Source organism: Emydura macquarii, unplaced genomic scaffold, assembly GCF_026122565.2.
Source record: "Emydura macquarii macquarii isolate MOO-44397 ecotype Brisbane River unplaced genomic scaffold, CSIRO-AGI_Emac_v2 contig_2481, whole genome shotgun sequence".
Lineage (NCBI taxonomy): Eukaryota > Metazoa > Chordata > Testudines > Chelidae > Emydura > Emydura macquarii.
This window is the reverse complement of record NW_027132618.1, coordinates 3664232-3686907: the sequence shown is the minus strand read 5'-3', so window position 1 is coordinate 3686907 and position 22676 is coordinate 3664232. Positions and strand designations below refer to the sequence as shown.

General features: G+C 42.6%; 1 protein-coding gene across 5 annotated transcripts in view; it reads left to right on the top strand.

Moving 5' to 3' along the window:
• The window catches only part of SLC44A5 (solute carrier family 44 member 5), a 162805-nt gene that overhangs the window by 70090 nt on the left and 70039 nt on the right, over positions 1-22676 (top strand). For all 5 annotated transcript variants that reach the window (XM_067563407.1, XM_067563405.1, XM_067563409.1 and 2 more), the window contains exon 2: positions 8931-8979. In XM_067563407.1, the coding sequence (XP_067419508.1) occupies positions 8931-8979 (49 nt within the window). The remainder of the gene's footprint in view (positions 1-8930; positions 8980-22676) is intronic.

Below are 22676 nucleotides of genomic sequence, written 5' to 3'. Positions count from 1 at the left end.
TTGTGAATTTATGATAAATTGACTCATCCTAAGCATTTTTCTTTAGTAGCTCTTTTGTGTCTAGGTGTATATGGAAGAACTTTACTTTTAACGTAGTTATTTTAAATGCAGTGCAAAAAAAAAAAAAAAAGTCGCCTAGGTGAACACACTGCTTATTGATTTCCATCACATTTTTCCCCTCAATAGCTTCTTATGTGATTGCCAACACATTACATCCTAGAGGCACACCAGAAACCACTAGATTTGCTATGCTTTGGATAACTAAAATGACCTGTTTACTTACTGGTTTGTACCAATGAAACTAGCATTTGCTAAATGTGCTAGTTTTAAAAACATTGTTAATAATAAAAAATAGTCTCTAAAATGAGATTGTAACATGACTGAAGTTCATGTTACACTAACTTTTGTTGGTAGAATAAAAATATAAATGGCATATGTTTAATATTAGGTTTCTTAGACTCTGCTCTCTGAAAAGTAGGTTCAGATTCCATTGGTTACAATGGGAGTTGTGTGCTTATTTTAGGGTAGAATTTGGCCCAAAGTTAAAACAAACATTTCTAAACATAGGTCATACAAAACAACAATCAATACTATGTATAGTGCTTATTAGGAAATAGTGTAATGTTTTGCACTGCCAAACCTAAACAGTATGTCTCCATTTATGTGCTCTTCTCATACATCAACAGTAACTCAGTTTTACTTGTTTGAAAAGAATAAAATTACCTGCTCCAAAAGCTTATGTCCTTGCATGTTGGAAGAATCGTTATCATTTTAAATACAGCTGTAAGGTTCCCTATATTTAAAAATCAAAATATTGACTGCAAAACAGACCCCTTTTTTGCAATAACATGAACTGAAATATATATGGTTTCTCCTGTGTTAACAGTGGTTACTTCTTTCATTTTGGTGTGTGCTCAGCTGACCGTAAAGCAAGAAGTCACTGTAAACATGTAAAAATCTGCAATTACTACATTGAAACCTTGCATAGGTGTACATGTAATGCTTTGACATTTGTAAGTTGAGTTTTGTTATGGTTTTTTGTTTGGTTTGGTTTTTTTTTTTTTTTTTTTAGAAATTTTGGGGCAAGTCTCTTCAGCCATATTTGAGCTATGTGAGAATGAGGAATGGTGCGGAGAAATGCACTCTTGCAGCTTTAAAAAATATAGGGCTTCCTTGGGATGATCATTTAACTTGCCTATTTGAAACAGGAATATTTCTAGTTCTGCATATCAAACTATGTACTGTCTTCATAGTTATAAGTATCCTTATTGATACCTGCTTATTCATATCTGTATTGCCTATTCACACTTGTTTGACAGCACTTTCAAGCCCTGTGAATGGCTCTAAATGAACTGAAAGGAGAATGTAACAATCCAGGATGAGCCTTTTGTTGCAACAGTGGATCTGGAGAAGTTGTGCTGTCATCATCCCTGGTAAACAGATGGCTTTTAGAGGTTTATTTCACAATTTCGTCCTATACCCCTTTTCCTTCCTTAATTATATTCATTCATTTTGATCCTTGCCCATCTGTGGTGTTAATTGTTGTCTCTTCTGCCTAAATCTCCATTAAGCTTTCTAGTCAGAAATATGTCACCATGTCAATCAATGATTATTCAGGCAATTTGTTCTAAGTATTGTGAATGGGACAATGTACTGCAAATTGACTGTCTTTAGGAGATCCGGCACTGGCAATATCTGGATCCTCAGACCTGTTTGATCCTGCACATGTATATTATAGAAACTGCATTGGTTTCATCAGTAGATGATCTCTTTCTGATGAATGGCAAATATCCAATGTCCTTGCTGATCTTCTTAGCTCTATGAGCTGCCTCTTTTACACTGCTTGTGTTGATGCCACTGCAGGCCAAAGATAGAGTCATCGTACTAGATTGGCTCCATTCTGTTTTGTCCAAGAGGACTTGAAGAATATCCCATGTGCGTAAACTTGACAGAATTGGATTCTTATTTCTTTATAATTTGGAGGGATTTATCAATGTTTATTTTTAAGCATTTGTATTTTTACTTATTTAAATTTTCACATGTGCAAAATCATGGGTTTCAAGAATTTTTCAATCATCTTAAGTTTTTACTGTTGTGGGAAATTATGGGGGAGTCAGACAGGAATTATTTCATGACTGTAGACGTTGAGATTCAAAAAAAACCTGAAACTTGATAACCGTGATAGCACCAATTATCAATGTCACATAAAGAAATATACAAACTAAATATCCTTACATCAAATTCTAAGTTCTCAAGCAGCTTTTTTCTTTCTTTACCTGTCTGGTAAAGAATTTTTATCGATGGAAATATATTTTTCTTGGTTTGTGTATGTATAATGAAATCAATGTGTACTAACATTTACCAATAAAAATCTAAAACTTCCAGTCCTGCATATAGGATACTGCAGTATTCTGTTCTGTCATTCCTAGTGTTCAACTTGTATGGAAAGCCATTTGCAGAGATAGAGAGGAGGTATGGGCAGTGCAGTCTCCAGTGCATAGATGGCACAGTTAAGCAACTTAGCCTCTCCGTTAACTGGCGTCAAGGCTTTGATGAGGGTGAGCTGATGGAGGCTTAATCCAGATGAGACTGGTATAAATGTATTAAATTGAAGGAGACAATTGGAAGAAAGGCTGTTGATATTGGCTTCCTCAGCTGAAGCATTTTGCCAGCCTTTTTGTTACAGAAGTTTGTGATTTAGGGGTGTGAGGAGTTTATTTGCTCCTCTAGATGTCCAGATAGCAGCAGCTGTCTGGAGTGTTCCCATCATTTACACTCCACCAGAAAGCTGCAACCTTTCCTTTTGGATATGGCCTTTGCCACAGTGAGGTGTATCTTCATAGCTGCATTACTGCACTATGCTCTATGTTGCATCTATACCTTAAGAGTAAGTTGACTCTTAATTTGACATGCAGGTGGTGGCCTCTGTGTTGAATGGAATTTCTTGCAGGAAGAACACTATGCCTGTGCCCCATGAACTATAATTTATAGTGTTGATTTTAACAGAATGCCTTAAATGATTTGGATCTTTAGTGCTTAGAGACCACCCCAAGCCTCTTGTTATACCATGGAATTTGGGGTATTAGTCTCCTGGTTTACACTTGAGGGGTTTGGAGATGCAAAGTATTTCCACTGAAGGGTCTTTGACCTTAGAACTTGCTTCCTGTTGATTTGCTACATCCTGAATTTTGTGCCCTGGAGGACACACTTGAAAGCCCATCTGTTCTCCCAGACTTTTCTTTGAGGGAAGGGCAGAGCGCATGGATGGAGGTAAACAAGGAGAGTATTTAGAGAGGTAGGGTCTGGGAGAATTTTACTTCTGAACATTGTCCCTGTTTGTAACCATGTGGCTGCATTAATCAAGTTTTTCAATGGCTTAGATCAAGAGAGGAGTGCATTTTAACAAACGAAACAAGAGTTTTGAAAAATGTAAGACCATTGTACTGAGAAGTAAATTAGATGAGTTTCTTTATTCAAGGCATATTGCAAACCTTTTTTGGTGCCTTTCTAAAAGGAAAGAATATCCCATGCAGTATCTTTGGTGGATTGCAGATTGAATTCATTGCACAATGAGTTCCTGTGAATGAGGATATCCTTCCTTCACAATAGGTGACATTTCAAGACTCCAGGACTGCTTGTTTCTTTTTCAGGTGTTATGAGATTAACCTTCCTTTAAAGATAGATTCTGGGGCTCAAAGAAGCACCTCTTAAAGACTGAAGCCTCACTAGTGATTTTTGGTGCCCAACTTGAGACACTTCCTGAAAAATTGGGTGCTTTCCAAAGTGCTGAGAGCTTGCCCTTTGAAAGTCAGGCCTTGTTCTGGCCTTCCGAGTTAAGCACCCAAAAACTGAGCCATCCAAATTCACTGGTCAGTTTTGTAAATGTAGGACTGAAGGTTTTCAACTTTATTAATGTCAATGGAAGCAGAATAATATGGTCTACTCATGTAGCCCAGCCATTTGATGTAACCAGGCTCATCGTTGGCATTCATGTGGTTACTCAGCATGAATATGCTATTAGTTACACAGTTAGAACATGTAACTGCATTAGGGAGACCAATGCCCTGCACTGCTATGCACGAATCAAAGAATGTAATTCATAGTACATTGTCTCCTCTTATGAACAGCTGTGCCATACAGAGAGAAACATAATTTTCTAGTGGTCATCATTGTAAGTAAACAGCAAAAATCGACCAGGCTAAATTCATTCTTGATTTTAGTGAATGGAGTTTTATTGGGGCAAATTTGGCCCATAATCTTTTTACTGGAAATAGTTTGGAATGCAGACTAAGGCCTTGATGCTGCGTACACTTAAGCATTTGTGTAGCTTTAGGCACAAAAACCTAACGGGGCTACTCATATGTACAGTTCCTTGCCTACATTAGGGTTTGCAGAATTAAGGCCTAAGGAACTTGGGTCTGGATCCACAAGGGACTTAGCCTGACCACTGCAATGCCTTTTAGACACCCAGGAAATCATTGGAAGAACAATGGGATCCACAAAGGCGGAGTCAGGTGTTTAGGCTCCCTGTACAATGAATGGGGGGAGAGAGGCACCTAAGAATGAGACCCACAAGAGCCATTGTGCTAGCTGAGGAGATGCCTAAGCTAGCCAGTGCGAAATACTGACAAGAGGGGAGTGTCCTAATTCCCTCAGGGAGTTAGCTGCTTAAATCCAGGCTGCAGAGAGATGCCTAGCTCTGTTTGTAGTCCACAGCCGGGAATCTCTGTCCTGGAGTCAGGCAGCTTAACACCTAGTTCATTCTCACAAGAAACCGCTTAGACACCTGCCTCATTGTACACAGAATTCCTGAGGAAGTGATGTCTACCTTATAACTTCTAGCCTCTCACCCAGGTTCAGTCCTCCCCTGTGCCCTCGCTGCTGGATGCGGAGAAAGGATTTGACCAGAGGTCTCCCCCACCTTTCAGGAGAGTGCTGTAACCACTAATTAGGAATACGGATGGGGGGCTATCAGTCTCTCCTGTTGAAGCTGTTCCACTTTGTATAATTATTTAGAGTCATTGGACCAGAGAGCAAGTGAGAATGACTCTATAGTCCAGTGTTCTGGGGACCTGCCTGGTAGGTGGAAGAGCCAGGTTCTAATCTCTCTGCTCCAGTCACTCTATTTATACAAAGTGGAACAGCTTCAATAGAAGAGACGGAGGGAGCCCCACATCAGAATGTCCTACAGCTCTGTGGTTCAGTCACTCCTGAGAGGTGTGGGAGACCTCTGGTCAAATCATTCCCCCCCCCCCCACCTGGTAGAAGGGGGAATTGAAGTTGGGTCTCCCACACCCTGGCCCTAACCACTGGACTAAAGATCACCACCACCTCTTCTCTCCCTCTGCTCCCCCTTCCCCGATTTTGAATAGGGTCCGATCTGGTAGGTGTGCTCAGAAGACACTTACAGATAATATGCAGGAGAACATCTACCTTCCCTGTTTCTTGGGTTGTGCTTGGGCTCAGGCAGCTGGATGCCTGGAGTGAGGCGGCAGCAGCACTCACATGCTTGGAGGCAGAAATTTAGGTGTCCTAGGAACTCTTACCCTGACAATGTTTGTGCTCAGTGAGTATAGGTGTCTACAGATATAGGCAGTAGCTGAGTGGGGGGGCTTGCTGATCTCAGGTTTACTTAAAACTGTGATTTAGGTGCCTAAATCTGGCGTTCAGGTGCTTGAGAACATCTGTGGATCTGGGCCTTGAGATTTGACGTTGTCAGGTGGATTTGACAGTGGCATTAATTGAAGTTGTTACTAATTTTTCACATAGCTAGTTTACATCAGAAATGGGAAGTCAGCCTATGGAATTAATACAGATCTTCAAATTTTTGTTAAGGAATGTAGCAGTTAGAATGAACTCTGGATTAAATAAAATGTTGGGCTAAAATAGCATTAGTAACTTTTTTAGCTGTTAAATTAAAACGTTGGAAAACAAACAAACGCCTTCTCTTATGGTGCTGTGTTGGAGAAGGTGTATAAACTTGGGGATTAGATGAGCTGTTTTGAAGATATAAACTGTTTATATCGGATATTCTGTGGGGGCGAGGGGAGAGAGAGGAAAGTATAATTAAAAGTGTAAATGTGCGGTTTATTTGGGAAAATAATTTTGAGAGGACAGTCATGAATTTTACGTGCATTGTATTTTGTGTTCATTTTTTCGTTCGTATACATGTTTGGAATGTGTATATAATCTTATAATGGATTAGAAATGTGAATTTGTGCTGTAGTAATCTATATAGCTAGTATTGTGTACAAAAGCTAGATTTTTCTTTCTGCATGAAAAAAATGAGTAATAATGTATTTTAAAATTTTAGAGAGAAGTAGGTAATCTTTCAGATCGCACAAAACCAGGTTGCTTTGGGATTTTGGGTGTCCCATTATGCCTGGGAGTTGCTGAGTCTCAGGTAATCAAGACAAAGGGAGGAGAAGCAAAGAGAGACGAGGGAAGCTAGCAGAATGGCCCTTGTAGGAAATTTCTACTGACCTTAATAGACCATGAAATCCTTTCCAGAGAATGTTTCAGTCACCCCATAGCATTCTATGGCAGGGATATGATTTTCTATTAGAATTTATAGATTGCTTTGCAAATTCCTTGAAAAATATCTCATTGTTTATTAAATTCTGTGGGTTTTAGAGTCAATTTTGTGGAAGCCTATTTAGTATTTATAGAACTTTGTTGATTTCATTTCCATGAAATTCTATAGGTTTTTCTCTGTGCGTGGGGAGAGGGGGAGGACAGAGGTCCAGGGAAATTGGTACCTTTACTTTAGAACTCAGATTGAGCCTTGTTAAAATAGTAATGAACCAGTAGAGAACATTTTGAAGGTCATGAGAAAGGTGCTAAAATTTTCAGTGAGAGATTTTAAATTATTTTTTGGCTCTTTTTTTCCTTGAAGAATATTCATTTTGGTTTCTTTCTAATAATGCACTCCCTCTTCCATACCCTCTGGGGCTTATTATGAGTTTAATGAACAAAACCACAACTTCAGCAAATGTTCAGCTTAATTTGAAAACTGAATTAATCTGCAAAATACCAGGTATCAAATGGTGGTTGGTTTTTTTTTTTTTTTTTTTTTTTTTTTTTTTAACTGGGCTTGTCGTGGGGAAAGAATTGCAAAGAAAGCATTTTATTTCAAACTAACACTTTTGCAATTATATTCTCTGTAAGTAGTTTTGGGAATAAGTAGCTACAAGTCCAAAAGGAATTAAATCGCATTGAGAATTTACTCTCTTATGAAGTATGAATCTAGAAGAAACACATTGGGAAGAGTGACCTGGTTAAAATAATTGCGGAAATGACCATGTATAATTTCTTTAAAAAAAACCACTCTACTTTCTTTATTTTGGCCAAATGTATTTTATAACATTTTATAAGATATCTTTGATAAATTTGTTAACAAACACCTGAGAACCATGAAGAACTATTATATGAAATAATGAGTGGAAAACAGATTATTATATGAATATTGTGGCTTTGCAAAAAGCTTATCTGTAGCAAGGAATATCTGGTTATAGTTACTGGTATCATTTATATCATAGCTGATGTTTATTTCTGTTACTGTCATTCTCAAACCCGTATTTCAACACAGAGACAGTTAAACTTTTGTTATCAAACATGCCACTTCAGCAGGCTTGCCGTTCTCTGGGGTGGGGCTTGTTGATGACAGATTCAGTCAATAGGTACCATCCAGACCAGTCCTGCCCTCCTTTCTCATGCACTGCTCTCACTGATGCCTGTGGAGGATTCTGTTGCCACAGCCAGGCCTACAGAGTCAGGCAGGATAAAGGAATGTAAGTGGCAGGATGGCTTGCCAGGTGGACTAGCAAAAACCTTGAACACCACCAACAACAAAAATTGCCCACATTCTTTTTTGAGGCTTTTATTCATCAGGGCGTTCAGCAAGAAACAATTTTAACAAATAAACAAAACACTCATCTCATGCCACCATAAAATAACAGAAACTACAGCCTGAGTTGTCACCTCACTCCTGTATGAGGAGGTATGGCAACTTTCTCACTGCAGAATGTCCTCTCCTTTTGGCTCTCAAGCATCCACCCCGATTCACCATTGCTTGACACCCAGTGAAGTCATGCAGTGTAAAATGCTTCCTATCTATTCACTTTCCCTGGCATAAAGGACTATAAAAGATGCAGGGCAATGGTAAATCAGACCCATAGAAGTTTCCTTCCTACCTGCTGGGTAACTCGATTGGCCTGCAGTCTCCAGGCGTGCCTCATTATCTCCTGTGAGCACCTGTGCAAGGGAAGGGCAAACTGAGCTGACATCAATCCCTTTGTAGGCTAGTGACCATATATTACCCCTGCATACTGCCATGATGTGGCACTGGCCCCTGTAAAAGCCATCAACCATGAGCAGCATGGCGTAAGAGCCTAGAGTAAGCAGAATTCTGTCAGTCTGTCCGTATAGATTCTATAGTTGCATGAGAGCTACAAACATGGCTCCAAATCATTAGTTTTCTTGAAGAGTGATCCAGTGGTTAGGGCATTCACCTCTGATTCAGGAGACTTATTCAGTTCAGTGTTCAATTCTCTGCTCTGCTACAGTCTCCCTGTGTGACCTGGGGCAGATCAGATTCTCTGTGCCACATTCCTGTCTGTAAAATGGTGTGCTAGAACTTCCCTACCTCACAGGAGTGCTGTGAGGATGAATACATTAAAGATTGTTGGTATTACAGTAATGGTGGCTATATAAGTACCTAAGAGAGATACCCAAAGCTCTAACCTCTGCTGGAATCACAGACAAGATCAAATTAAGTGTTGAGATACTGGTATTGCTCATAAGAATTAATTTACTAGAACTGGTTACACTGAGCATCTCAGAAAGATATTCCTGAAGGACTGCTGCTAAAAGAACATAGTTCATATTTTTACCAGGATCTGTTTTTTATAATAATCTTATTTTAAATGCAGGTGAACCAAGGAAATTTGACCCAAAGTTCAGCGGACCTATTCACAACAGGTAAATATCTTAGTATATTAAACTTTGATTAGTTTTACTGTGAATAGAGAATTAAGAATGCCATTAATGGAGAAATGATGTTTGATTTTGCTCAGATGTCACCTCTCTTTTTTTTTTTACCAGGGGAAAGTTTTGGAGGTGATTCTTGCTTAAACTCAGGACTTCCAATTGCTAGGGGGAGTCAGTGGCTGTACTCAGCACCTTGGGAACTTCCTGCACCACTCCCATATCCAGGGCCAGCCTTTCATTGTTCAGTACCTTCCTTATAATATTACATTGATTTTAGTGTGACTACTCCTGTAGTAAGGGTATTACTTGGCAAGCATCAGGCTCATAATCATTGGACTGGTTCCAGGGCCCAATCTTGCAGCTCTTACTCACATGAACAGTCCTTAGTCACATGAGTAGTCCCACTGAAGTTGGAGGGCCTACCTCTGAAAGCAAGGATTAGAAAGTCAGAACCCAAATGTTCCAATCTAATCATATGTTTAAGCAGCCTACTAACGGTGACATCCCATGAGACCGAGGAGTTGTAAGGTTCTGAAGTTGGTAACCAAGAAAAAAACCCAACTCAACAGGGTTCAGGCTTTGTGCTTGATCCTGCAGTTCTGACTGAGGTGAAATTTCCAGTAGAGCTAATAATGGGACTTGAGGATGCTCAGCATCTGTCAAGATCAGACCTAACTACTTTGCAATAGTTCTTGGGCAGCCTAACAAATTAACTTACAATGTTTGGTTTTATCCACCTGTTTACTTTGTGATTCACTGTTACAAATGTGCAGTTACCATGAGAATCTCTGCCATGCCAGGTATTCATGCTATTCTACTTGTAAGTTGTACTGCATCTTTTTAGAGAAACCACCATCTCATGTAAGCTCAGTGGATTTTATAATGCTCTGGGGAGAAATGCAATCTGGGGACTTCATATTTTTTCCTGATGGTCTTATAGGCTTTTTTTTTTTAAATCTTAATGTGTGATTCGTGGAGTTTTACACTTTTTCCCCTGATATTTGTTTTTTCAAAATAAACAAGCAGCAAATAGGAGGAAAAATTCTCCTTGCAAGTTTTTTTTTGTTTTCTTCTGTTCCTGATTATCTTTCGACAGTAATGACCTATGGTAACAAAGAAGCATCCCTATAATTCCAGATTCTGGACATATTATTTTAGCTTTTTAGTTGTAAAAATGATAGTTTTCAGTGGCCACATTGGTGGTATTTGCTGAAATTGTTCCCTGCCCCAAATCATCCTCTTCTGATGAACTGGTTAGTGTGCATGTGTGTGGTTGCCTCCTATTGAATGAAATCAGAATAGCTCAACTGTGTGTCCTATGACCTACTCTTCTGACCGCTAATGAAGATTTCCCTTATATAAAACGCACACAGGATGATCTAGTGGTTAGAGTACTATCTTAGCACTTGAAAGATCCAGGTTCAGTTCCTTGCTTTGCGACAGATTTCCCAGCTATAAAATAGGGATGATAGCACTTCCTATCTCAGAGAGAAGTTGTGAGGATAAATATATTAAAGACTGTGAAGTGCTCAGATACTGTTGGGATGGGCACCACCAACTTAGATAGACACTATACATAATAGGAAAATGGTAGAAAACATAATGATATTGCAAAAAACCCTTTAAAATATCTCCCTCCTAAAGGAATGTAAGACATCTATTAAAGTGCAATGGGCCATAACAGGCAGTAAAAGTTTCCAAAGTACGGAGCTGGAACAAACAACCTGCACCAAAGTTCCAACCTAATACAGTCTAGCTAGTGGCTCCAGTGAACCAGGTGCATCCTCAGAGGAACTCCCTGCAGAATCAACAGCAGTAAGAGGGACATTACTCTAGCATCTATTTCTGTCCCAGGGACTTTGGAAGCCTCCTACTTCCAAAGAGAGTAACGAAGGAGGTGTAAACATACCTTTTGCCTATACGAGTAAGAGTTTGAGACACGTACACAAGGTAAATCTGGCAAATGATTTGTACGCACCTGGCTGCAATGCATGTAAATCTGTATGTGTATAATGGGTGGGGAAAAATGTGTGTCTGTTCTTTTCTGGTAAACAGACTGACCTGGTCCCAACTTCATAGGTAATTGATTTGCATTGATCAGAGAATAAAGTGGTAGTCTTCTTCACATATGGGAGGTACCTGAGACTCCCAGCTGCCAAGTTGTTCTTGTCCAGATCTGCAGGTGTGGATGCAGAAATAATGGAAGCAATGGCACATCCCAGAAACTGACAACTGGCTGATAGAGTGGACTATAGACATTTTATATGTATCCCTGCATCGCCCTTAACTAGTCACCATGAGTATCAGTTTGCGGTACCATAATCCTAAGGTCTCAGTTGTGCCCAGGGCTCCGCAGATGTGGAACTCCATGGAGGTCAGTGGGACTCTGGGGCAAAGGAGCCTAAAACTGAGGGTTTGAAAGATTTCTTCCTCTAGAACTCCATCTAAGTTTAAAGTGTGGTTCTGCTCTGCAAAATTGGCACTGTGGGGTTTCATGTTCATTGTGTCTCAGTGATGCTGTATAAAACATACTCAATTCACAATAAAAAGATTTTGTTTGGAGTCTGATTGTTAGGGGTCTTCCAGATTCGCAGTCGTGAAAATCATGTCACGGACTGTGAAATCTGGTCTTGGCCACCGGGCTCTGAAGGCAGAGCAGAGAGCAGAGGCTGCTGGCCGGGCGCTCAGCTCTGAAGGCAACGCCTCCTTCCAGCAGCAGTGCAGAATTAAGGGTGGCAGTACCATACCATGCCACCATTACTTCTGTGCTGCTGCTGGCCGCTATTTGTGCCATGACCAATCTGTGAAAATGTGTGATTTCTCCACGATTGAAGTAGACTCCTTCTAGTCACCAGTTCTGTAAGTAGTGCCTGGAATCTGAGAGTCAATCTGAGTTCTTAGTAGTTTGTACTTCATCATCATAAATGCAGCATGGGCTGAGCTGGGAAGAGACTGTTTTCTGCAGCATGCTTTCCTGGGGACTGGCTGGATGTGCAATGAGACATGGCTGCTGATAGAACCAGCATTAACTCTCCTCTGCACCTTCTATCCTACCCACATCTTGTAATAATAAGGGGTTTAGGATACAGGGAATGCAACAGGGGAAAGGAGGCAATGAAAATCAAGGCTTTCAAGCAGCCTACCTGATAGAGGAGGAGGGTGTAGGTTGAAGTCGGGTGAGATTGCTGACCTGGATCCATTCCCTTTACAAGCCACATACATGTACTGGGACATTTATTTTACCATCTTGTGGCTTTGTCTTCAGGAGGGCACCAGAGACTCTGGTTCTGATTTTTCCACCCTGGGTTAGTTAGCTGTGATGATCCATGGGTTTTCATTTCTTTTTGTCTCTTTAAAAGAAGGGAGAGTGATTGCACATGCTTAAAATGTTAAAAAGCGGTGGGTGAATGGAATGTTACAGGAGCCAAAGAGCAAGTCCACACTACAAAATTAAGGCCTGGTCTACACTAGAGACTTTTGGCACAAAAAGCTGACTTTGGTTAACAAAACAGTGGTGAGCATACTGCAGTCCATCCTCCACCCCTCCCACCGCCGACCCAACTCTCCTGATTATGCGACAGAATAAAACCACCTTGACGAGAGGGGTAGAGCTTTTTGTGCCAAACGTCTAGCGACAAAGCATCAGCGTAGACATCGCACTTGGTTCTGTCGCAGTAAATGGTCTCCAGGAAGTGTATCACAATGCCATCCTGACCTCTCTGGCCATCAGTTTGAATCTGCTGCCCTGCAGCCATCCGCCCCTCCCTCTTTAAAGTCGCGGGAAGTTTTGAAATTCCACTTCCTGTTTGGTCAGTGTGGAGAGCTCACATCGCATCTTCCCAGCTGACTATGGAGGCTCCATGCACCAAACACTATCCCGCTTGGAGCACACCGGCGCTTCTGGATCTGATAGACATATGGGGCGAGGAGGCTGGGCAGTCCCAGCCCCATTCCAGACAAAGGAAGTTCAGTACCTGTGGTCAGATTTCTCATTTAATGGAGAAGAAGGGCTATGAATGGGACAAGCTGCGGTGCCGTGCGAAAATCAAGGAGCTGCGGCAGGGGTACCAAAAGGTTAGGGAGTCAAATTGTCGCTCTGGTGCAGAGCCAAAGACCTGCTGCTTCTATAAGGAGCTGGAAGCCATCCTCAGTGGTGACCTCACCTCCACTGCTAAGAGACCCATGGATAACTCTGTGGGCCCGGAGGCAGTGGACGCTGGACTCCACCCTGACGAAGAAGTCATGGATGAGGAGGTTGAGTTGGAGGACAATGTGAAGCAGGGACCTGGGTTGTTTGCTGACATGGGGAACAAGGACCTATTCTCAACCCCAGAGGGTTTGAGCCGGTCCCAGCTCTCCAGCTCTGGCATGCAGAATGCAGAAGAGTGGAACTCGGGTAAGTGATTCTTTTGAGCTGAAGCTGCTCGGTTACATGCGGTACAGCTGTCCTTTGCTCTGTTGCATTATACAGCTGGTTGAAGGGATAGAAATGCACAAGAGTAGCTGTGTTTGCATGTGCTTCCCATTCCCCTGTTCAGTTAGGCAGTGCTGTGGAAAAGTGTGTTAATGCACACTGAGATTTCACGGGAATCCTCCTGAGAGATCTCTGGGGAACTTTCCTGGAGGTATTCACCAATCCTCTGCCGGAGATTCCTCAGCAGAGATGCTTTGCTTCTTCCCCCATTGTAGGAAACGTTTCCTTGCCATTCGGCAATCACTTGTGCAGAGACCAAAACGGCACACCGGCGAACAGCGTAGGGGCCCACTTTGAAGCTGCTTGCATGGAGGAGATGCACCCTAGCATCTCTGCTTACTCTCAGGAGTGAGATATTGGCTTATATGGCCCCTGCCTGTGGAAAATGATGGCACAATTTGAAATTTTGTCCCTATCTACCTGCATCAATACCCCCAAACAACCAACTAGAACGTTTTCCCCAGCTTGAGTGCCTCCTCCCCCAGGCACAAGTCACCATGTCCTGGTTGATTGTCAAGCTGCGTGTTTGCCAAGGGACAGCGAGAAAGAGGTGTCTTTTACAGTAATGCATCAATGCTGTTATTACACTCACAATAATGCTTCTGTTTGTTGTGCTTCTACAGATGTGCCCTGGAGGGGGAACCCCACCACACCTGCAGAGCACCTGCAGCTTATAGGAAAACCACCCCATAGGAGCAAAGAGGAGATGTTCCAAGAACCTCTCCAGTCCTCTGAGGGAGAAATAAGATGAAAAAATGGCATGGAGACACACTGGGTCTGACAGTCAGAAAACTGATAGGCAGGAGAAGATGGAAAACCAGGGGCAAGTGATAGCAGGTCATGAGTGCTTGAAAAAAGCCATGGAGGAGCAAACAAAGCTGCTAAAGTCACTCAGAATGCTGCAGACTGAATTCCTGCTCTTCCTCCTCCACCCCCCATTTGTCCATACAGAACTGCTTTCCATGCCGTCCGCAAACACCACCCAAACTCTGGACCCGTCCCAGTACCCCATTCACTCCACCCCTTCAGACAGTTTTCAGAATGTAGCTGGAATTACACCCAACTGTCATAGCTCACGCTGCCCATCACTGCTTTCTCCTCTCCAGCCCAGCTTTTCCTGTGTGTTGTGAATAAGTATTTTTTTAATAAACACCTACTCTGTGACAAATCTTTTTTTGTCTCTTGCACACGGTAGTTTACCTCACTGATGCACAGTGCAAGCTGGATAGCAGTCTTAGCATGGCACAGTGTTGTTTACAAAGACACTTTATTGATGCTCATTGTCAAAATAGTTCTTCAAGGCCTCCCTGATTCGAATGGTCCCCCATTGTGCCCCTCTAATAGCCCTGGCATCTGGTTGTTCATATTCAGCTGCAAGGTGATCTGGTTTTTGATCACCACTGTAACTTGCATTGACAAAACTTTCTAATGTAGACAAGGCCTAAGTTACAGTGATATACAGACACCACAGTAATTAAACTGCTTTTGCACCTCCACACTATGCTCCTTGCGTCAGTGGTGTGCGTGTTCACCAGAAATTCTTGCACTGATTTAACGGTCAGTGTGGGGCATTGTGGGATGGCTTCTGACAGGCAGTAACAGTTGATGTAAGCAATGCATTGTCTACACTGACACTAAGTGCTACGCCTCTTGTGGAGATGGAGTTAAGAAGTCGATGTAGTGAGCAAGTTACATTGGTGGGAGCTGCATTTTAGGAAAGATGTGTACAGAGTTAGTTCAATTGACCTAACTGTAGTATAGACCAGGGCTAAGTGTATAGCACTTTGCCAATACTGTCATTTTTGGAGCTGTTGATGGGGATTTTGTTGTATTTAATAAAAAAGCTTTTTGAATGAAAAGGATTAAACTGTAATGGCTGTGCCAAGTGACTCTCAGCCAAACAACTCATGCTAATTCCAAGATGATGTTATCAAGAAGACATCTTTAATTGCTACGATAACATACTGCAGTCCTTTAAATTTATTCAGTTCTCATTCTGCTTCTTTTGAGACTGTCTGCCTGTCTCTGTCCTCTGTCAAAATGTGCAGCATAATATGGAAATGTCAGGAAAAAGGAAAGGATACTATCCATCCTAAAACTAGAAGAAATATATTAGTTCTGAAACATTTTCCCCTTTGTTACAAAATCTCTTGTCAGTACAATCTGACCCCAATGCATTTAGTGGCCAGTGCTGCAGGGGAAAGCATGTCTGTTAACACGTGAGTGGGTTGAGTAGGTTGCAGGGAAAGTAAAACTGGGCAGAATACAGCAAAAAAATTATGTGGAATTGCTCATTTTTTCTGAATGCAAATGCAACATTGAGAATATATTCTACACTGGCATTTACCATCCTCTTGGTGAACAGAGTAAATAACAGAGGACCATCAATTATTTATTAATTCTGTTTTTCTCAGAATAAAAATGATGGCAAAGATGAAAACTGCAGCATAGTTATAGTCAAAGCTGTCCCTTAAACACACACACAGTCCTTTTCCACTGACAAATGTATTTCTTCTTTTCCTTTCCCTTCCAAAAATTGATAGTTTGGAAATAAATGGAAAATCATGAAAGTTTAGGGAATAAATCCTAATATAAGAATTTTCTTCACAAATTTAGCAATGAGGCTTTGTAAATGTGTGTATGTGTCTGGGTGTGTACAGAGAAATTTAACTGCTATGTTTTACCATATTAAGTGCAGTACATATTACTACCAATATGTATTCGTGTAAGGATTTAAATATTGCATTGCAAAAGTTACTAAGATCCCACACTGCAGCAAAATAACCCTGCAGTACCTAGGCTCCAGGGCGTGAAGTGAGGACAGCAGTAGCCTTCACGCTCCGTTTCCTGGATTTTTATTGCCCTCCTTTTTGGGGATATAGGAATGGTAATGACAGGTGAACATGCAATTACATAGGGGATGTATTTGTAGTTTAAATGTTTAGATTTAAGGGTTTCAGAAGAGATCATTTGGCTGGAGGTCAAGGAAGATGTGCATAAGAGCGACTTGGCCACTGGTGGAGGGAAGACAGTGGAAGTCGCCTGCTCCTCTATCTTATGTTTTCTGTGCTTTTATTGTGTTATTCTTTTCCTCAATTTCCCCCTGCTCACCTTCTCTCCCTTACTCCGTATCCCTCAGTCTTCTCCCCCTTTACTCTCCTCTCTTGAGCACTCAACTTCCTGTCCCCCGCTTTCCTGCTGCCACACTCTCCCTTCCTCTGGCATTTATTCTGAGTCCTGTGTGTCATTCCTGTCAAGCCCTGCCACAGTCTGTTCCTCCCTATGGTGCAGCAGAGGTGAGCACAAGCATGGATACCAGCCCAGGTGGGTCAGCAGATGGCCACCTGTATATAGTAATACTGGTACAAATGAGTTGTCTGCAGGCTCATCCTTCACGGCATTGTCCAAACTGACAGGATACGGATCTGACTCTGCCTACAGTGGAAGGTGCAGCTGGATGCCCATTTTGAGATTTTGCAGGGCAGACTAGAAGGTGCACCAAGGTTGGTGATGGGGGTGGTCCTTAGACTGCATAAGCATTTAACCAGCATGGCATCAATTCCACCAGCTCAGCTGGCTGGCAGCTCATTCACATGATTAGTCTGCTGGAATTTATAGGGTTCAGGGTGAAACACAGAGGCAAGCTCTGAAAACAGAGACATTCCCAGTGTTCAGGGACACATGACCACCATACACACTCTTTAAATGTATATATGGATTTGTTGCAAAGCTGACTAGATATTTCACTGATGGAATTAAGCAGGAAAGTGTTCTCTAGTGCTCTGCTTAATGACATTTTTCCATCAGGAACACATGGCTAAAGGTAAATAGCTGTTCATTTACTCTTCCTAATAGTTATAATGGATGATAAATGGGGAAATTAGCATTGACATTTGTGTACACTTAGGCTTTGTCTTCACTAGAAAGTTTTGCTGACGCAAGTTACAGCGATGATCAAAAAGTGCTGTAATTCCAACGCTTGTGCTTGTGCACACCGCACTCACTGTGTCGCTGAAACACATCCACAGTTGGTGCTCTAGCATTGATGGTGAGAGCAACACACTGTGGGCAGCTATTCCATTGTGCAACTCTCGACCTTGTGCCCCTAGGGGTTCTGGGAAGGCAGAGAGGATCGCAGAGCATCCTGGCTGCGGGCTCAACATTCCATGATACAGTGATTTCTGTCCCGACTGCATTTCATGGCATTTTTCAATGGCTCCAGTTTCTTGAGTTCCTGCCATTTCTACCTGAAAGGATGGATGCTGCACTGCTCTTCACTGTTGTTGTCAGTATTCAGAACATATTGTGGCTGGTCATGAGCTGCCAATCAGAACTGGAATCTGAGGCGCCTTACCTGCTGTGTGCCATGCAAACAAACAACACCAGATTACTGTTTAAATTCATGGCGCATCTGCACATGGTGCACCACCACTGAGTAGTGGGATCACATTGTTATGCAGGTCTGGGATGATGAGCAGTGGCTGTGGAACCTTTGAATGTGCAAAGCCCCCTTCATGGAATTCTGTTTGGAGCTTGCCCTTGCCCTGCAGTGCTAGGATACCAGAATGAGAGCTGCTCTGTTGGTGGAGAAGTGCATGGCGAACATTGTGTGGAAGCTGGCAACTTCCAGTTGATCACTAATCAGTTTGGAGTCAGGAAGTCCACCATTGGAGCTGTTTTATCACAAGTGTGCAGGGTCCTTAATCACGTTCTGCTACGAAGGACTCAGAGTCTTGGAAATGTGTGTGAAATAGTGGATGGCTTTGCAGCGATGGGATTCCCTAACTGTGGCGGGTGATAGATGGTATGCATATCCCAATTTTGGCCCCGGACCATCTTGCAATGGAGTACATCAATAGAAATTGGTACTTCTCTATGGTACAGATGCTTGTGGATCACTGTGGGGATTTCACTGACATCGACGTGGGTTGGTCAGGGAAGGTGCATCATGCAGGATTCTTCAAGGACACTGGCCTGTACAGAAAGCTGCAAGCAGGGATTTTCTTTCCAGACCACAACATTCTAATGGGGGATGTTGAAATGCCTATAGTGATCCTGGGAGACACAACCTACCCCTTACTGCCATGGCTCATGAAGCCTTAAACGGCAAACTTGCATAGCAGCAAGGAGTGCTTCAATAACAGTCTGAGCAGCAGCCAAATGACCGTTGAATGTGCGTTTGGCAGATTAAAAACTCACTGACGATGTCTTTATGGCTGGTTAGACTTAAATGAGGATAATATTCCTATGGTTATAGCTGCCTGCTGTGTGCTCCTTAATATTTGTGAAGCTAAGGGTGAAAAGTTTCCTGCTGGGTGGGATGCATAGGTGGATTGCCTGCTGGCTGAATATGAACAACCAGATGTCAGGGCTATTAGAAGGACACAACCAGGGGCCGTTCGAATCAAAGAGGCCTTGAGGAACTATTTTGACAACGAACACCAACAAGTTGTCTTTGTAAACAGCACTGCGCCATGCCGTGACTGCTATCCAGCTTGCACAGTGTATCAATGAGAGGTGCGGCCACCATATGCAAGAAACAAAGATTGCTTATTCTTCACAGAGTATGTTTATTAAATAACATGTATTCACAACACACATGAAAAGCTGGGCTGGAGGGGAGAAAGCAGTGAGAGGCAGTGTGGGCTATGACAGCTGGATGTAAGTCCAATTGTCATTCTGGAAGCTATCTGAAGGGATGAAGTGAATGGGGTACCAAGATGGGCCTGGAGTTTGATAGGAATGTGTGGGTGGAGTTTGGGGAGGGCATGAAAAGCAATTCAGTATTGGCTGCATGAGAAGGTAGGGAAGGAAGCATGCATGAATTCAATCTGCAGCATTATAAGTGACTTTAGCAGCTCCATTTGCTCCTCCATGGCTTTTATCTTGCACTCGTGACCTGCTATCACTTGCTCCTGATTTTCCCTCCTCTCCTGCCTATCAGTTTTCTGATTGTCAGAGACTGTCTCTCTCCATGCCCTTTTTTTTTTCTTTTTTTTCCACCTCAGAGGACTGGAGGAGTTCTGGAACATCTTCTATTTGCTCCTCCAGGTTGTTTTCTTCTTAGCCACAAATGCTCTCCTGGTGTGTAGGGGTTTTCCCTCAAGGGCACATCTGTAGAAGCACAATAAACAATGAACAGAAGCATTATTGTGAGTGCAATAACAGCATTGATGCATTACTGTAAAATACACCTCTTTCTCACTGTCTCCTGGCAAGCGCACAGCTTGACGATCACCCAGGGCATGGTAAGTTGTGCCCGGGGTGAGGGGCCATTCAAACTGGGGAAAACATTCTGGGTGATTGTTTGGGGTACTAATGCAGGTAGATAGGGACAAAATTTTAAATTGTGCCATCATTTTCTACAAGTACATATAAGCCAATATCTCACTCCTGAGAGTAAGCAGGGATGCTAGGGTGCATCTCCTCCATGCGAAGAGGTTCAAAGCAGGCCCCTATGCTGCTTGCTTTTGTACCATGTTGGTCCCTGTGCAAGTGATTGCTGATTGGCATGGGAAAGTTTCCTGCAATGGGGGAAGAAACAAAGCATCTCTGCTGAAGAATCTCCGCCACAGGATTGGCAAGTACCTCCAGGAAAGTTTCCTGGAGATCTCTCTGGATGATTCCCATGAAATTTGTGTGCATTAACACACTTTTCCGCAGCTCTGCCTAACTGAACGGGAATGGGAAGCACATGCAAACACAGCTACTCTCTTTTGCATTGCTATCCCTTCAACCAGTGGTATAATGCAACAAAGCAAAGGACAGCTGAACCTCATGTAACCAAGCAGCATAAGCTCAAAAAAATCACTTACCCGAGCATCCCTCTCTTGCATCCTGCATACCAGAGCTGAAGGGCTGAGACTGGCTCGAACCATCCTGGGTAGACAAGAGGTCCTTGCTCCCCATGTTGGGAAACAACCCAATCTCCTGCTCTGCATCGTCTTCCAACTGGACCTCCTCATGAATGACTTTTTCATTGGGGTGGGGTCTGATGTCCACTGACTGCGTGCTCTTGGAGGCATCCATGGGTCTCTTGGTGATGGAGGTGGGGTTACCGCTGAGGATGGCTTCCAGCTCCTCATAGAAGTGGCAGGTCTTTGGCTTTGCACCAGCACGAGTATTTGACTCCCTAACCTTTTGGTACTCCTGCCACAGCTCCTTGATTTTCACGTGGCATTGCTCATAGCCCTTCTCCTCCATTAAACCAGAAATTTGACAGTATGTATCTATCAGTTCCTTCAGCTGGAGTGGAGCTGGGACTGCGCAGCCTCCTCTCACCAAATGCTGATCAGATCCAGAAACTCCGGTGTGCTCCAAGCGAGAGAATGTTTAATGCGTGGAGCCGCCGTGGTCAGCTGGGAAGATGAGATGTGAGTTCTCCACGCTGATCAAGCAGGAGGTGAAATTTCAAAAATTCCTGGGATTTTAAAGAGGGAGGGTGGATGGCTGCAGGGCAATGGAGTTCAAACTGATGGCCAGAGAGGTCAGAATGGGCATTGTGGGACACTTCCTGAGGGCCATTTACCGCAACAGAGCTAAGTGCGGTGGCTTTATTTTGTTGCAAAATCAGGGGAATTGCGTTGGCAAGGAGAGAGGGGGAGGAATTGCAGCTAGGATGATAAGTTTGACTGCTCTCTTTGTAGGTCTAAAAGCCTGATCTAAAGCGTGTAGCTGTTTTGCCCTGTACCGCTGGTGCAATTTGAACCTAAAGCCAATGTATTTCATCCTTAGGGATCACCTTAGTGCAGGTAGGATCCTTTCTTGGAAAAGAGGATATTAGGCCCCTCTGTCTGCCTACTTCCAGGCAGCATGGCAGAGAAAAGGTAATGTGACGGAGTAAAGGAGGCATGGATGGGACAGCTCTATTTCACACAGATCCCAGCCTGCAGTGTTAGCCCCTTGGGACTGTTTTAATCCTTGTAAGTTAGAGTAACTCTTAGACTGCTCTAACTCAGTGCAGGGGGAACGGCCCTGCCTGGAGAAAGAACTGCAGAGTGCAAGGTGAGTTTTAAGGCACTGTTGTGCACATACACTGCATGCTGTTCAGTTTTAGCTGGGTATCTGTCCTCCGGCTTTTAGCCAGGTTATTGACAGAGTCCCACAGTAGCAAATCAGAACCTATCTTTAGGTTTCTTCTCCACCTTTAATTTAGTGGTATTCAGTTGCGTGGGCTTGCCCAGTGGTAGGATGCACCTGTTGAATTAGGATAAAAGATGGGTTGCCATGGTGTGATAAGTGACCTATAATACAAAAGCTGGTGGCTGTGAGGGAGTTTCTCTTTACTGGTATTTAAACTGTGAGACAATGTTTGTACTGTTGCGCATATGGAATTATATCTTAAATATGGGTGAACTTGATCCCTCTCAAATTCTAATGCTGAATGTCATTGTAAAACATTAGAGAGGACATTTAAACCATGTGTCAACTTAAGCAGGAAATGAAAGTGACAAATGTAAATAGAACAAATTTAGATTATAACCTTTTCAGGAGCAGGACTGTCAGCCTGTGCGCAGTGCTGAATGCAATGGGGTCCTGTTCCTGAGGGGGGCATTTTGGGCCACTCCACAAGACTGATTCTTAGATTCCAAACTCAGAAGGGACCACTAGGTGTCGTCTGGCTTCCTGTATAACACAGGCCATAGAATTTCAATATAACAAGCAAGCTTCCCCAAACTGCACAACTGAGTAAAGGTTAAGTTAAGGTTCCGTACATTAGAAACTGTTCTTTCTGGAGCTGCTTTCATGGGCAGATTTTTTTTTTTTAGGGATTTCACAGGCATTGCTGCATTTTTGAATGCCAATAAGGAAACGTGTAAACTATTTGGACTATGGACCCATATAGAATCTACATTTCTTCACTGCTGAAGCCAATTGATGTTTAATTAAAAGCAATGTTTAATAAAATGCAGAAGATTTTTATTTAATATCAAATGAGTTATCAGAAAAAATAGAGCTCCTAACACAGTACAAGTAGTATCTGTTTTCTCTCTCCTTGCTGACCCAACTCCCCTGATTTTGCAACAAAATAAAGCCACCGCACGTAGCTCTGTTGCGGTAAATGGTCTTCAGGAAGTGTCCCACAATGCCCATTCTGACCTCTCTGGCCATCAGTTTGAACTCCATCTATGTGTGCCTTTAGAGAACTTCTGAAACCCAGTCATTAGAGCAACCATCCTAAGCTAAATAGAGATGTCCTCAGTTGCTATCTGAT